The sequence below is a fragment of the Dama dama genome, chromosome 11 (genome assembly GCF_033118175.1).
Source record: "Dama dama isolate Ldn47 chromosome 11, ASM3311817v1, whole genome shotgun sequence".
NCBI classification, from domain to species: Eukaryota; Metazoa; Chordata; class Mammalia; order Artiodactyla; family Cervidae; genus Dama; species Dama dama.
In genome coordinates, this window is record NC_083691.1 from 73032659 (window position 1) to 73049223 (window position 16565).

Genomic DNA, 16565 nt, shown 5'->3' on the forward strand with positions numbered 1-16565 from the left:
TATACTTTCACATACATTACATAAACAATGGCGGCACAAAACATCATAAATAGTACTACCCTGATTACATGCAACATACTCTAACATTTTCCAGTTTGTTCTATTTCATTTTGTTAAATGCTGATTGCACCCAACTAAATTGATTTCACTATCCAAGGGGTCTTAAATAACTATTCACAGACACTGAAATCTTGGTTGTGGAACAAAATATGGCTAACACTAACACCACAGACTCATCTAAGAAAAAGAAACAGTAACTCAGTACTGGAGCCTTCTTCTGCCCTCAGCTTTCAGTGATCCGGAAAACCCACACTGGCCTGGACAACCAGAGATAAGACTTAAGTGTTAGATGGCCCAAGCCTCCAGTTCCAGTTCTGCCACTGTTTTCTCTGACCTTAAGCAAGTTACACAGCAACATGAAGGCTTAGGTTTCTGATCAGAATAGTGGGAATGACAATGAGGATTAAATCATAAAATATATGCAGAATTTTTTGCATATATTTTATTAAGTGTTTATTAAGTGCCAGATATTGATCAGCATAATGATCAATATCTGGCACTTAATAAACATTTAACAAATTAGTAGTGGTCCTGGTGGTGGAGGTGGAAGTAAACTAGAGCAAGGAAATAGTCTTATCTCAGTAGGCCCTGAGGATCTAAAAATGTTAGAAAAACTGAGCTAGATATTGTAAATGCCAGTAATTATCTTAGTGATAAATGTCACAGAAAGAAGAATGTGTGATTCCAAACTGTATTTCTTTCGTTTCTAAAATCTCTCTCCACCCTCTTCAGAAAACTATATGGAAATGGATTTGAAGAAATACAAAGTCATGCATTCAATGGGACAACACTGATTTCCCTGTAAGTATGTGCGTGTTTCCCCAGCTTATGAATAAAAATGAAATATTACTCTGGCTACCAGATCACATTCAATCTTCAGCAACTAACTCAGGACAAAAATAAACTTTCAAGTGCCTGGTCCTCAGTGTAGCATGCATGTTACTAGGCAACTGGCTGACTGGAAACCCCAGAGCACCCTGATATCAAAAACAGATGCAGCCTGGATACATTGAAGTTGACAGTTTGCTGAAATATTCAACACCCTGCTTTAGGCTCCTCCGTCTCACAGCCCCCCTCTCTAGTCCCCTCACTTGGGTTGATGGTGTGTTAGAGGCAGCACGATTTCAGTGAAGAAATTCTTCCTCCTGGCCCCACTGCAAAGATGTTGGATAAGGCCATTTACCAGCCTAATCAGCCTCAAGAGGCCCACACAGAATCCCATCTCCCTACTGCGGGGGCTGGGGGCAGGGGTGGGTAAGGAGCTCATTTTCCACAAGGTGAGGGAGCCCTGCATTTTCCCCACACCCTACCCTGGTCCCCAGTGTGAACAGCCTTCAACTCTAGAGAAGCATCCCCGTTGCTTCCTTCATTGTCCTCAGCCTCTCTTTCTTTCTGTGACCCCTTTCCTTTAAAAAGTGGCTCATTCACAAAGCTTGTGGGGCAGTGGGGGCAGGGGTGCGCTGCTTGAACCATAACAGGTACCGAGGAAGATGACCATCACCCTACAGTTGTCAAGAGTAAAACCTAACAACACGTGAAAGGCACAACTAAAGCCAAAGTTGAGGAAAGCAAACAGATGAAAAGGCTTTTATCATTAATAAGTCATGTATAAGTTTGGGTTCCCCTGGTGGCTGAGACGGTAAAGAATCTGCCTGCAATGTGGGAGACCCAGGTTCAATCCCTGGGTCGGGAAGATCCCTGGGGGATGGAATGGCATCCACTCCAGTATTCTTGCCTGGAGAATCCCATGGACAGAGAAGCCTGGCGGGCTACAGTCCATGGGGTCACAAAGAGTCAGACCCAACTGAATGACTAACACTTTCACTTTTCATATATAAACCATGGTCTTCACCAGTGCTTCTCCAACTTTAACAAACATAAGAATAGCATGGAGATTGTTAACACACAGATCCCAGGCCCCACTCCCAGACGTTTTAATTCAGTAGGTCTAGGGTGGGACCTGAAAATCTGAAATTTTAACAAGCTCCCTGGAGCTGCTAATGCTGCCAGTCTGAAGTTGAGTAGCAAAAGTTTATACATAGTATATTATATACTTAAATGATAAATATTAACTAAAGACCCTATTTTATTGATACCATGTTATGTAGCTTGGTGGCTAAGAAAACAGATCTAAAAGTCACTAACTGGGACTGAAACTCCAATTCCATCATTTATCACCTCGATCTTGAGCAAGTTACTTAACCACTCTAAACCATAGGGTTTTCATCCATAAAATAGAGCTGCCAATAGGTGTGTATGGAGGACACGCCACCAAAATGAAAAGCTCTGTGCTGTATCCTCAGTACTTAGCACAGTGCCTAGCACGGAGTAGATGCTCTCTTATTATTTGTCACATTACACAGTTAATTAATTATGAATGAATGATACTAAATACGATTGTTCTCACTTAACTCAGGTCTGGCACATTCTAAGTGCTCAAGAAATGGCAGCTTTTTAAAAAGTTGTCCTTCCTATCATGGAGTAGATTTTTCCTCATTTTCTTGTGGACTTGAATTCAGTGCAGGTTTCATTCTGGCCAATTGAATCTGTTTCTGCTGAATTAAAATCAGAGGCCTATCCTCTCCGGGCACAGCATTCCCAGATACCTCATACTGGTATTGCCAAGTGTCTGCCAGGCATCAGCTGTGTTTGAAGGAACCTGCTATATTTTGAGATGAAACGAAGATGACCAAGGCCTGGTGTTTGCCCTGCAGGAGTTTACAGCCTAGGAAGAAACACTCCTAAATGGTATGTAAACTGTACACAAAGCAGTTACTAAAACAGAAGGCAAAGTGTGGCACCTGGCCGGAGAGAGGTAAAGTCCTCTGGGCTTTCAGGGGCAGAAGAGAAGGGAATTAGAGACAGCCTCATGAGAGACACAGACCTTGAGCTGGGCTTAACTTGGACAAGCAGAGATGGAGGGAAAATGCACTATGTTCAGAGGACAAGAACAGCCCAGAGGAAGGTGCTTAGGATGTGCTCATAGCCCAGAAAATAGTAGGATTTTAAAAGTCCTAGATGTGGATCAAGGACAAAGCAGGAAGGACCTTCGATGCTGGGGTAAAGAATTTGGAGTCTCTGCTGTAGAAAACAAGCCTTTGAAAGTCCTGGGGTAGAAAGTATGAGAGGGCTGCTCAGGGAAGGTTGGTGGATGGGTTAGCAGGAAGGGCAGAGGGTTGGAAGGGGCAGTCCAGGGCAGACACAGAAGTCAGAAGTATCTGAGGAGAGGGGATATGTGAAGTCCTTTGTGGCCCAGGTCACCTGTACAAGGAGGAAAAATAAGAGGACTGAATATAAAATTAAGGAAAAACAATAGATGAGGAAAAGAAGCCAGAGCAAAGTCAGAGGTGAGAAGGTAACCAGCAGGGTACAGCTTTGGGAGGTAAGGGAAAGCAGGGCATAAGGAGGGAGGTCCTGGCCTTGAGAGGCACTGAAATGGGTGTGGACTTAAAAAGTCCCAAAGTTTCATTAGTATGAATGCCCCATACCTCATAGTTTCAAGAAAGAGGAAACCAAGATCACAAATCAGTTTGCCAAGAACACAAACCTATGTCATTCATTTATTCATTCAACACATCACATCTATTGAGCATCGCCAATATATGAGGCACGGTCTTAAGGGCTGGGACTGCAGCAGTACAGTGGAAACAGTCCCTGCCCTCAATGAAGTTTCTAGCAGAAGAGATGGACCAAAAGGTAAAAAATAAATGAACTCATTGCAGGCAGTGATAAATACCGTGAAGGAAATAACTCATTACTGAGATTTGAGAAATCACAGCGAGGAGACTGACTCTAGGTTAGGTGCTCAGGGATAGTCCTCACCAAGGATATAATATTGAGGCTGAGTCTTAAGGATGAAAAGGGGTCAGCCCTGGCAATCATGAGAGGAAGCACATTACAGCAAGAGGGGGTAGCATGTGCAAAGGGCCTGAGTTGAGCAAGAAAAGAAGTTGATAAGCTCCAAGGACTGGGAGGAGGCTGCTGTGACTGGAGGGCCATCAGCAAGAGGGACACTGGATGAGATAATCATGCAGATGTATCAGGAGCAAGGCGTCAGGACTGAGGGGCCATGGGAAGGAGTCTGAATTCTCTTCTGAGGGGAAGGAGACCCACTGAAGGGTTTGAGCAGGGCAGAGGGAGTAGTTTTCAAAAGAACTGGGCAAGATTTTTCAACTATACAATCCAGCCCCATTTCTGACACCTTCCTCGTGTACAGGCCTGTCCAAAGCGGTCCAGAACGATGACACCAGAGTGCTACAAGGTCCTCAAATATGCTGCTTACTAAGGCAGATATGGTGCAGGGGAGCAACCTCAGAAGGTTACCCTCAGATACCTCCAGGGGTCCCCGAGTCCCTCCCTACCATTCTCTGAGCACCCCCATTAGGGAAGCCTTGGCTGGAATTTGGGGGTTCTCCCACTGTACCCCCAAAGGTCATCCTGCCTGCCTGTGTCTCTCATGCCTAGACGGCCATGCCACTCAGGAGATTTCCCAAAAGGACCTCCAGGAAAACGTGGTAGATAAATTTGATTTCTTTTTGGCTGAGTTACATAATGCAGAGTTATCATTATACAGAAAGATCCGAGTTTTAATAAAACATGCGAAAAGCTGTCATAAAATTTGAACAATTAATTTGACCTGGCTGACATGAGGATTATCTGCTCACAGAGCCTGGTTTCAATGATTTATGACCACAACCAAACATAATTAAAACAAACCAAATCAGGAAGAAGAGCCAGGGAGGTTTGGGAAGGAAATTTTCTTTTGATTTAGATTTTAAATAGCAATTGACTCTGACAACCTCATCACTTTGAAAGTGGAAATATACCCAAGGGATGGGACGATGTGAGACAGACGGGTGCATTGTAATGAAAGGACTGAGGCTTCCCAAGGAAAATGCTTAGTAGAAGCATATGGAAAACAGCCACCAATGGGTGAAATGCAGGGGCTTTGCAGTTTTTAAATGGCAAGGGTGATGTGGAGTCTTGCAGAAAGATGATAAAGAAGATGTAAAGCTATGAGATGAGCTGCCTGATTACAAAGGATCCTGCAAGGGAGGGGCAGTGGGTGTTGGTATATTTCTTTCACCACTGAAACAGTGCTACTAGAAGAATCATGTCCCGTGTTCACAATCATCATGCCAAAAATGAATGTACACTCTGCCCATTGTCCAGGGTTTTCCAGAAAGTTCTTTGAAACCCTTCTCTTATAGGAAGAAAGTGATCAAAAGTAAGCTGGCAAGTCTGAGCCCAGGGACTCCTTTCCCAGCTCCCTTGTCCATCCAGAGGGGCCTGTGCTTGGAGACACCACCGTCAGGGCCCAGATGGGAGCTGCTCAGTGGGGCCAGGCCAAGCTGGTCCTGAGAAGTTTACTCTAAGCTGTGGAATTCTGCAGGCAAGAATACTGGAGTGGGTAGCTATTCTCCAGGGGATCTTCCTTGACCCAGGGATCGAATTCAGGTCTCCTGCACTACAGGCAGATTACCATCTGAGCTACCAGGGGAGCCCTAAAAGGAACAGAAGCCCTCAGGTGGCTACTCCCATTGCAGCTTTTAGGTTCCTAAAGAGCAGTGGCCTTCGACCCTTCTTTGCCTACAACACACATACCTACTGATGTCAGACATGTAGCCCAGACTGGTGTAGGAGGCAATTTTCTATACAGGCTGTTCTTCTTCCCCTTTGTCACCCACCGAAAAATGCACATGCATGCATGCTCAGTCACTTCAGTCATGACTGACTCTGTGTGACCCCATGGACTGCAGCCCTCCAGGCTCTTCTGTCCATGGGATTCTCCAGGCAAGAATACTGGAGTGGGTTGCCATGCCCTCATCCAGGGAATCTTCCCGACCCAGGGATCGAACCCCAGTTGCTTCTGGCTCCTGCATTGGCAACCAGGTTCTTTACCACTAGCGCCACCTGGGAAGCCCAAGTAGAAATGCACAGCTGAAAGAAAAAGTCCAATTAACATGATGAAAGGGGTAGCTTTGAATGGATGCTGCTTTTCTTTTAAGATTTGCAAACTTCAGTATAAACGAACACTGAGCTCTCCAAGGTCACGATGGCTGAGAGCCTGGTACAGAGCGCGCCGCACCTGCACCCTGCAGCCTTGAACACTGGAGCAGCATCTCTGCCTGCCCAGCTGCCTGGAGGAAACGTGCACAGCTCCAGGGCAGGAGCGACTGCTTTCAGTGGTAGGACAAAAGGTTCCGCTGATAGAGGGGGAAACCGCAGGGAAAGTCAGAGCCAAACCCCCAAGATTTCACAGTTGTGCCAAAGACAAGAATGCCGTTTTTGCATTTGACCTACAGCCCCTCCTTGTCGCCTCAACCCCTGAGCACCACATACACGGGCTGCTCCAAACGTGCATGTGCACAGCTTTGACCAGTTACATATGAGCTGGAAACTCCACTAAGGGCCCTGTCCTTCCCCACAGGGAGCTAAAGGAAAACGCACACCTGGAGAAGATGCACAACGACGCCTTCCGGGGGGCCACGGGGCCTAGCATCTTGTGAGTACAGTGGTGCTGCCTCCCCTCCCCGCCTGGTGCACCCCAACAGGCCAGCTCAGGGTGTCCAGTCGCATCACCTCCAGCTGGGTTTGTGGGGGAACCAGTCTCTGCATGGGGAAGGACTATCATAACAAAGCACCACCCACTAGGGATTGAAACAACAGCACTGCACGGTCCTGCAGTTCTGGAGGCTAGAGTCTGAAACGAGGCTGTCAGCAAGCCTGCTTCCCCTGCGGGCTGCGAGGGAAGGACCTGTGCCTGTCCCCTACTGGCTCCTGGCAGCTCCTTCTGGTTGTGGCAGCAGAACTCCAGTCTCCAAACGTTCTATGTGTTCTATGTGTCTCTCTGTCTCCAAATTTCCCCCTTTGTACAAAGATAACAGTCATATTGGATTAGGCCCCATCCTCCTGATCTCACTGTAATCTGATTACCTCTGGAAATATCCTGTTTCAATTAAGGTCACATTCTGAGGTAATGCGCATTAGGACTTCAACCTATGAATCTGGGTGAGACACAGTTCAATCAGCATCAAATATAGCGGGGCCTCTTCATGTGCCGGCAGAGGGGTCAGTGTTCCCTGGTATCCCCTCATGAGAATTAATGTTGAGTGAGCTGCCGTTGTGTCAGGCTGTCTGAGGATGCAAGGAGCAGAGCTAAGTTCCCTCAGTTAATGGGCATTGAGCATAAGGACACATGGGAACATTAAGAGGAACAGGAGATTGAACCAGTAGTCTCCTGACAACACCTTGGGAAGCCAGAAACATCCTATAGAAAACAACTGCAGATGCAGCCAGGCTTCAGGGAGAATTGCAGCAGGGCTCCAGACACGTCACAGCCCTAACAGTGAGGGCCGCCTCACCCCTCCGCAGAGGTACCAGCCCACTACTTCCTACTCTGGCACCCCATCACTGAGGCCTTCGGGCATGGCTTGAACACATTCTATTTACCAGGCACCATGCTGCAGAGACAGTGGTGGGCTCTGGTTGCCACCCTATAAAGAAATTACACTATGGAGGGGAACAATAAGCAGGCAAAGTGATAATCAGGCACATGACTTTAAAATGAGAAAAGTATTATGATGAATGGAGAGAGTAGCATGGAAGCATATACATAACACAGGTAAAATAGAGAGCCAATGGAAATTTGCTATATGACTCAGGGAACTCAAACTGGGTTCTGTAATAAACTAGAGGAGTAGGAAAGGGTGGAAGCGGGGTGGGAGTTTCAAGAGGGAAGGGACATAGGTATACCTATGGTTAATTCATGTTGATGTATGCTGCTGCTGCTAAGTCGCTTCAGTCGTGTCCGACTCTGTGCGACCCCATAGATGGCAACCCACCAGGCTCCCTCGTCCCTGGGATTCTCCAGGCAAGAACACTGGAGTGGGTTGCCATTTCCTTCTCCAATGCATGAAAGGAAAAGGAAAAGTGAAGCCGCTCAGTCATATCCGACTCTTAGCGACCCCATGGACTGCAGCCTACCAGGCTCCTCCATCCATGGGATTTTCCAGGCAAGAGTACTGGAGTGGGTTGCCATTGCCTTCTCCTGATGTATGACAGAAATCAAATCAATATTATAAAGCAATCATCAATCAACTTAAAATAAATAAATATAATTATTAAAAATGAGAAAAGTACTAGAAAGACAGTGAGCAGTGTAGCACAGTTCATCTGTTTATTCATTCATTCATTGATTTTTCCAATAACTGTAACTCCATACTATGTGCCAGGCACTGAATTAGGCATCAGGGAAATGGCAAGTGAGTAAGAAAAGACAAATGTCTCTGCCTTCATAGAGTGGGGAACACGGACAAGGATTAAATGAGTAAAGAAAATATGTACTACACCAGATGGTTGTGGAGTGGAGAAACTTAGCTGGCTGGGCGAACAGAGTTCTCAGGAGGGGCAGTTAGTATTTTCAGGAGAATGGTCAGGGAAGACTGTCCTGAAAAAGTGGTATTTAAGCAAATACCTGAAAGAAAGGAGGGAGCAAAGCTGTGTGGGTATCAGCAGGAAGAGCATTCCAGTTGGAGGGAACTGAGCAGGATGTGCACATGCTGGAAGGACAAAGAAGGGAATAGTGTGGCCGAGTGAGCCAAGGGGAAGGGCCCAGAGCAGGACAGAGAGGTGGCAAGAGCCAGGTCAGGGGGCCTATGGCTACGCTTTGAGTGAGGTGAGGAGGCTCTAAGGCTTTGATGAGAGGAAGGAATGAACTGACCCAGTTACTCTTTATACCCCAGCTCCTGCCAGTATCTACTCATGATCTTGTCTGCTTTTCTATATTCCCCCATTATAAGCCCCAAACTCTACTTCTTAGCCCCTGCCACTCTCAACTCCCGACTCCTCCCTAACTCTCCTCTCCTATCAACTCCTGACTTCCTCTGGCTCCTGGCTCCCACCACTATCAACTCCTGTCACCAGTCTGACTCTACTTATGTCCTGTTAACCTGAGTCTCTTGACATCCTAACTCCCGCCACCAAAACTCCTGACTCTCTCCACTCCCTAACTTCTGGCATCATCAGTCCTATTTCTCCATTCTCCACTCAACCTCATGATTTCTGCTTCCTCATGGCTCCTGCTCATTGCTTTCTCTGCTGTCTCTCAGCTTCTGCCATCCTACCATAGGGGTCCCTGTCTACATGTCTTGTATTCAAAGTACTGCGGTCTAGCACACCCTACAGGCAGAGTTTTTACAGCAAACCAGCCACCTACTTGGGCAATGAACGGCTAAGGAAAGTTGCCTTTGGTCAGGTACAAGGATGAATGAGTATGGTTGTAAGACACTCAGCGTGACAGTTTTCCCTTGAAAAGCTGCTCAGCCGGCCTGCTTAGAAGCGACTGTGAGCCCTGCAGGCATTTACATTGACTTTTTCAGAACAGTGGGACCAGGCTTAGGTCTCTTACTACCCAAATCACTATCTGCATTATACTCTTAGGATTTAAGTGACATCTATAAGCATTCCTCCCATTCATACCCCCAAAATATTTCCCCCACGAGTCACTCAGTGAAACTGAAAATCTATCATCAGAGATTTACTCCTTTGTAATAAGACCTTACCATTTATAGAATCCTAACTGAAAACATATTACTTCCACTCCAAAATAACAAAAACAAAAAAATTCACCAGTCCTATAAAGAATCAGGTACTCAATCCCTAATACATCTAAGAGAATAACTCTGTAAAACAGGATGAGAACACTGGTTACCTAAACCAATAAGGGCAGAAAAGCAGTGAGAGTCTGCCATCCCCAAGGCAAATTCTGCCGCCTTGATGACTCCACCAAGGACCAAGCCTAGTCATCACGCCATGGTGTCAAGTCCATCTGTCCATCAGTCACCCACTGATCCTGTCCCATGTGCTGGGCACTAAGGTCAGGGTGCTGAAGGGCGTTGTGCTGCCTGAAAATCTTCACAGGAAGACGGGAAGAATTTTTAAATGCCCACTGATTCTTCCTTCTCACATTTAATTTGTTTAGAGTTTTCTTGCACATTGCCTCAAGTTTAGAAAAACTAAGAAGTTCAGGACCTTGTTTGAAAAATCCTGAGCTTTCCACACAATTCTGCTTGCATGACTGAGTATTCACTTGCTTTGGACGGATGAATCCAGTTTGCCTTTAGAGAAGGTCGATGATGGCTAATGCCACATAGTGGCTCTTAATAGCATAAGCAGCCTGTGCTTCATGAAAACCTACTCTGTGGAGCTTGATCAACAGAGAGACAGGCATCTGAAGGCCTAAATACTTCCCCCTGGGGTAGAGCACAAAAGCTGATGTCACTGCATCACTCTATCACTGCCTGCTCTATCATAAAGCAAGTGGTTATTTTACTTCGGCTAAGTGGAGGGAGGGAGAGGGAGGGAGAAAGAAAGCAGCAGAGAGAGGGAATTCTAATGAATGGATAATGGGGTGAATATAAGGAAAAAAACAACGTAGCTTTTTTGAATTCATATCTTAATGAGAGTAACTGAAACGGAGAATCAGGGAGAAAGCAAGATAGAGAAAAAATGCCTCAGAACCTAGAATGATGCTATTGTTGAGACAAAGTTTCATTCTATGAATCAAATATATTAAATAAATAAGTAAGCCTTTCTCTTTTTTGACTTTTCAGGGATATTTCTTCCACTAAACTGCAGGCCCTGCCTAGCTATGGGCTAGAGTCCATTCAGACGCTAATTGCCACATCATCCTATTCTCTGAAAAAACTGCCATCAAGAGAAAAATTTACCAACCTCCTGGATGCCACATTGACTTACCCCAGCCACTGCTGTGCTTTTAGGAACTTGCCAACAAAAGAGTAAGTAAAAAAACAAAAGGTAGAGCCTGCCAGGCTGTGGCAGAAACTCAGATTTGAAAATAGTCAATTGGTCAGCAACTCCCTGCCCTTTTACTGCCTGCCTTCTAAACCAGCACCATAGTCATGGGGTCACTCTCAGATAGACAAGAAGAAAATGAACTGTCCCGTGTCCTCCTGAAAACTGACTCCAAAGAGTCGATTCACCCTGCAGCTAAAAGACCCTTACCACTTATTCTGAGCTAATTCAATTAGAACCTTAAATCAGGCTATAATTGCAAAATGAAGTACAAAACTGGTATCTCAGAGATCAACTAGCTCTAATCCTTACCAAAGAGCATCATTTCTAAAGAAGTGGGGGGAGTAGGCTCAATAAGGTCAATTTTACCTAATGTCTTAATCTTTAGTTTAAAAAAAAAAAAAGACACAGAACACTACAGAAGGTTTTCACTGCTTTTTTAAAAAAGCTATTTCTCTCCCGGCAGAAGACTGTCTTCTATTATAGAACAGAAACCTAGCTCCCTAAGGATTAGCTTAGAATGGGAATGGAAAAGGCAGAAACTCCTGGCTGGTTTGTGGGTTTGTGACCAGTGCTGGGTTGAGGGGAGGGGATGGTCTTACTGATTCAATTAATTCACTTCACTTCAGTCCAGAATGGAATGGCAGGGTGTGAAGGATTTTATTCTTTCCTTAAAGCACTCTCTTCTAGATTTTTTCTCCCCACTGTAATGCATACAAAGAAGTGCTTTTTTCACATTGCAACCCAGTAAACACAACGCATGTAACTGAAATAAAACAGAGCACTACTTAACTGTTTTACATGTGATACACTGATATTCTCTTTTTTCTTTCTTTTGCATAATTTTATTTTTTTATCATTTTGTTCTATATTGGGGTATAGCTGATTGACACAGTGTTGTGATAGTTTCAGGTGAAGGGACTCAGCCCTACATATACCTGTATCCATTCTCCCCCAAAACCCCTCCCATCCAGGCGGCTACATAACATTGAGCAGAGTTCCATGTGCTATACAGTAGGTCCTTGTTGGTTATGTTGGTTATCCAGCATACACTGATATTCTCTTGTCTATTTTATTTCATGTTTGTTTACTTTCAATGCTAGTCTTGATTCACCTTATTGCTTTCATGACCCGTTAATGGGTCACAACTCACAGCTGGAAAAACATCGCCCTAAAAGATTATTATACAGCCTAAGAAGATTCCCATACAATTAATTAGATGAGGCATTAAGAGAGTGACACCAGGATGCAACTGTTTTTGGAATCAACCTATTTTACAGTTAATCAGCCAGCATATGTTATCATTGTACACCCCTTTCATACCTCCCATAGGTAGGGAGGTATGGATCTACCTGAAGTTTTTGGGGTAACCAAGAAGACAGGCCATTCACTGTGCTCAGAAAGCTGTGTGCCACTAACTGAGTTTCAAAGAACATTAACTGAGTATTCACCGCATTCCAGAAAAACACTGCGCAAAAGTCTGAAGCTACGAAGATGAGTAAGAGCTCATCCCAACCATCAGAGTCACGAGCAGCTACTTGGGGACAACACACGAGACAGCCAACACTCAGGTGCAGTACAGCAAACGCTGTGAGAGAGCTGAGAAGGGAACACAGCGCTCTGGGAGAACACAGGGAGAATTTCCAAATGGCAACAGGGCAACAGGCAACACTTCCCCAGGAAGTGACTTCTGCTGAGCTCTGAAGAACAGGTAGCGATTAGCTAGATAGGTGTGAGGGAAAGCATGCCAAGAAGATGGAATAGCTTTTGTGAAGGCACAAAGGCAAGAGACCATGGAATGAAAGTCATTCAGAACTTATGGTCACAGAGAGGAGGATGCGTGAGCAGAGACCAGGGAGAGGTGAGCTATGACGGGCTCTGAGTGTAAGGATGTCGCTTAGAGGATGCGGGGCCACTGGAGAATTCGAAACAGAATCACTCGGATTTGCTTCTGTAAAGTAGCACTTTGACAGCAAGGTGGAGGATGGGCTGTGAGTGATCAAAGTTGGCGAGAGAACTAGGACAACACACAATACAGATGCTGGTTTAGGATAAAGCTGATTCTGGACACTTCCACTGTTGTGGGAAAGGAGGCTGCTTCCCTTCTGAAGTTACTGACATGTTAAAGCTTTAGTTCAGGGGTGTTTTATTCCAGCAGATGAAAGAAGAGACTACTACCTCTGGGTTAAAAAAAAATTAAGGCGGGGGGGGGGGGGGTGGGCATTACACCGCTGTGGGCCAGTACTAAGTGAAAGGGTAATGCAGTCAACAGCAGTTGTCTTGATTAGGATGACAAGTTTCAGCTGACTCCTTCTCTATCTCTGAAGTCAGAAACCTTGGATGCTAGTGAGGATGGAGAGCATGAAGCTGGGCCAGTGGATGTTTGTGCAAACTCTGGGTCAGCCCTCTGCCCTGCAGCTGCGGAGCCTGGATAACCCACACAGCTGCCTAAGCAGATGGCCCCCAAACTCTCCTTGGTGTCTCTGATTAAAATTCCAAAAGAGAGAGAACAGACAGAACTGAAGGCCAAGCACAACCACGTTTCCTGTTAATTGTAGATTGGTTCATGTGGAGTATCTCTAAGTAACAGATGCAGAGTCAGCATCAAACACACACACAATCTCTTTCTCACTCCCCCTTTCTCTCACAAGCGAAATAATAAGCTGAGTAATTTCTGAAAGTGAGTCCAGTAGGTCCAATAGTCCTTACATATTCTCCACCATCCTGCTTTTACACAAAGTCATTCCTACAAGGGATTGTCTTATTAATATCGCTAACGTGCTAAGTCATTTCAGTCCCGTCCATCTGTGGATTGTAGCCCACCTGTAGGCTACAATTGTAGGCTCCTCTGTCCATGGGATTTTCCAGGCAAGAGTACTGGAGTGGGTTCCCATGCTCTCCTCTAGGGGGTCTTCCCAAGCACCACCTGAGAAGCCCTGTTAATGTTGGAGAAGAATAATAATAATAAATAGAAATGCCCGTCTTGAATTACCTCATTTCTCTTTTCTCCTCAGGAAAGGCTGGAGTTCTCACAGCCTGCTGTTCTTTTCTCTGTTTCTTCATCCAGTTTTCCCTTGTGCCTCCCTGTGGTTTCATCTTAGGAGTATAAGTATAGCCTTCTTTTAATTTCTTGACATTTACCCCTTCCCACAGGCTAAATTTCTCAGAGGGAAAGATGGAAGAATAGGGAGTGACCACATTATATTTCTGCACATAAAGCCAAAAAGGCTGAAAATTCACATCATTTTAAAGCCAGGTCCAGAATCTTCAAATCTTTACAAGAGAGATTCCCAGTTATAATTCAAAGCCATGAACTCTGAATGGTTATTTGTTCATCAAGGCAGATGTGGGGAGAAGAGTGGTGAGTAGCAAACCTTAATATACCACAAAGTTATCTTTTAACGAGCACTGAAAAATCCATGATTCAATGTGACAAATTTAAGTTTTTTCATCTCTAGAGCCCACACAAAACACTTAGCATTCAGAAGCATTTTATCTAAGCTGGAAGCACTCTAATGACAACTCAGAAGCCTTCACTCTCTCCCCTGGAAGTGTTTCAGTTAGGACAATGGTGCAGAACACGACGCTGGTGTAATAGGGAAAGAATTTGGATGAACAAAGCGTAAACAGACATGATCAGGTTTAAAGACCAAAAGCTCAACAGTTTGTTTGTTTTTTTTACCTCTTTCAGGCAGAATTTTTCATTTTCCATTTTTAAAAACTTTTCCAAACAATGTGAAAGCACAGCAAGGAGACCAAATAATGAAACACTGTAAGTATTTGCATGTAAGGAAACTCGGGAAGCCATGTCTTATTCTGTGGCCACCTTATGGTTATCAGTGCCAACAATTTTCTTTTGATAAAAGTCTTGGTTGGGGCCATGTTTGCAAAGCATGTTTTAACAGCTTTAAAATGGGGTGTGGGTGTTTTTTTTTTTTACAAGGCATTCCAGATGATCAATTATCTCTTTCAACTGGTTAAAAAAATACTTGTAAAAACATACCTACATATTCATTTTACAGTCATATTAAATTCTCTTCCAAAATTAAAATTTTATTTGCAGATATTCTGATGTCACTAAGGGCTTGTTTAATGATAGCCTCGTTTGTAAGGATTTTTCACTAGCCACGTGGTCAACATTCCACGAAGATTAGCTGATTGTAGACAGCTTCTAGAAGCAGCCACTTCCCTTCAGAGAGATTTAGGCCACCTTGATCATTATGCTCTAGAGCTTAAAATTATTTAGACTTCACACTATCACTGACACATATTGGATGAGCACTCCATTTCTATTCTACTGACTGGTATTTTTTAAAGATTTATTTCTTTTGGGCTGTCCTGGGTCTTCGTTGCTACTCAGGCTTTCTCTAGTTGTGATGACCGGGGCCTGCCCTCGTGGTGGGCAGGTTTCTCGTTGTGGTGGCCTCTCTCGTTGCAGGGCACGGGCTTGCAGAGGCACCAGCTTCAGTAGGTATGGCACACGGGCTCAGCAGTCGCGGCCCCCAGGCTCTGGAACACAGGCCCAACAGTTGTGGCACAGGGGCTTAGTTCCTCCGCGGCATGTGGGACCTTCCCAGAAAGTGATCAAACCTGTGTCCCCTGCATTGGCAGGCAGAGTCTTAACCACTGAGCAATCAGGGAAGCCCCTGATTTTTTTTAAAAAAAAATTTTCTACTGCCTTGGCATTTCATATAACTTCAATTGTAAAGGAACCAGTGAAGTTGTTCGGTCATGTCTGACTCTTTGCAACCTCATGGACTGTAGCCTACCAGGCTCCTCCATGCGTGGGATTTTCCAGGCAAGAGTACCGGAGTGGGTTGCCCTTTCCTTCTCCAGGGGATCTTCCCAACCCAGGGATCGAACCCGGGTCTCCCGCATTGCAGGCAGACGCTTTACCATCTGAGCCACCAGGGAAGCCCACTGACACTAGAACGAGGCTGAGTAAGTCAAGGCACGTTAAAATAGAAAAGGCCGTAAATTATAACTTAATGTACTGGTTCTTTGGGGGGAAATTTAACCCAAAGGCATGACACTCTGGTGCAACTGTAGAGCTGCATGCCTCAAAAGTGTTCCGATGCCACATTTACTGTGATTTACAAGTGTTGTTACTTCCCTTCTACTCCCATCTCCTCCTCCATGTTCCTCAGGCTACAAAACCAAACCAGATGCCCTTCTAAGGTACCCTGCCACTCTCCATTCTCTCTTCTATATCTTTTTTTCTTTTCTCTTTTTTTCCTATCAATCTGCAAGATATATAGAGGCACAGGGTGGTATGATGGAAGGACCCTGGGCTCTGGAGCTCCTCAGACTTGGATATGAATTCTTGGCACTAATGTTCCTGTAACATTAGGTTTCCCTTGACAATACTTATCTTTTCTGAGACTTTTTTCCTCAACTGTAAGGGACAATAGAAACATCATTTGGCTTTCAGAAGCATGAGAGTAAAGGGAGTTTTTAAAGACTGTGACAGTATCTAGGGTACCTTATATTATAGTCTGTATTCTTCTTTACTTTCTCCTTTCATTTAGGTCTGACACCATCTATCCTCCAGCATTCCCTTTCCTCACCCTTCCCACTCTTCTCTCTCAATACTCTCTCCATTATCACCTTCCACATAACACTTTTGCAATCATATGGTTTTTTTTCATCAGTAGGAAACCACTTTTGGGTATAGTCAGTGGTACCATCAA

At 44.8% G+C, this 16565-nt stretch overlaps 1 protein-coding gene across 1 annotated transcript in view; it reads left to right on the forward strand.

Annotated features, from left to right (window-relative positions):
• Window positions 1–16565, forward strand: part of LHCGR (luteinizing hormone/choriogonadotropin receptor) — a 59460-nt gene that overhangs the window by 37859 nt on the left and 5036 nt on the right. Inside the window, exons 7-10 of the mRNA XM_061156297.1 lie at window positions 793–861; window positions 6491–6565; window positions 10674–10859; window positions 14567–14647. Coding sequence (XP_061012280.1) covers window positions 793–861; window positions 6491–6565; window positions 10674–10859; window positions 14567–14647 — 411 coding nt within the window. The remainder of the gene's footprint in view (window positions 1–792; window positions 862–6490; window positions 6566–10673; window positions 10860–14566; window positions 14648–16565) is intronic.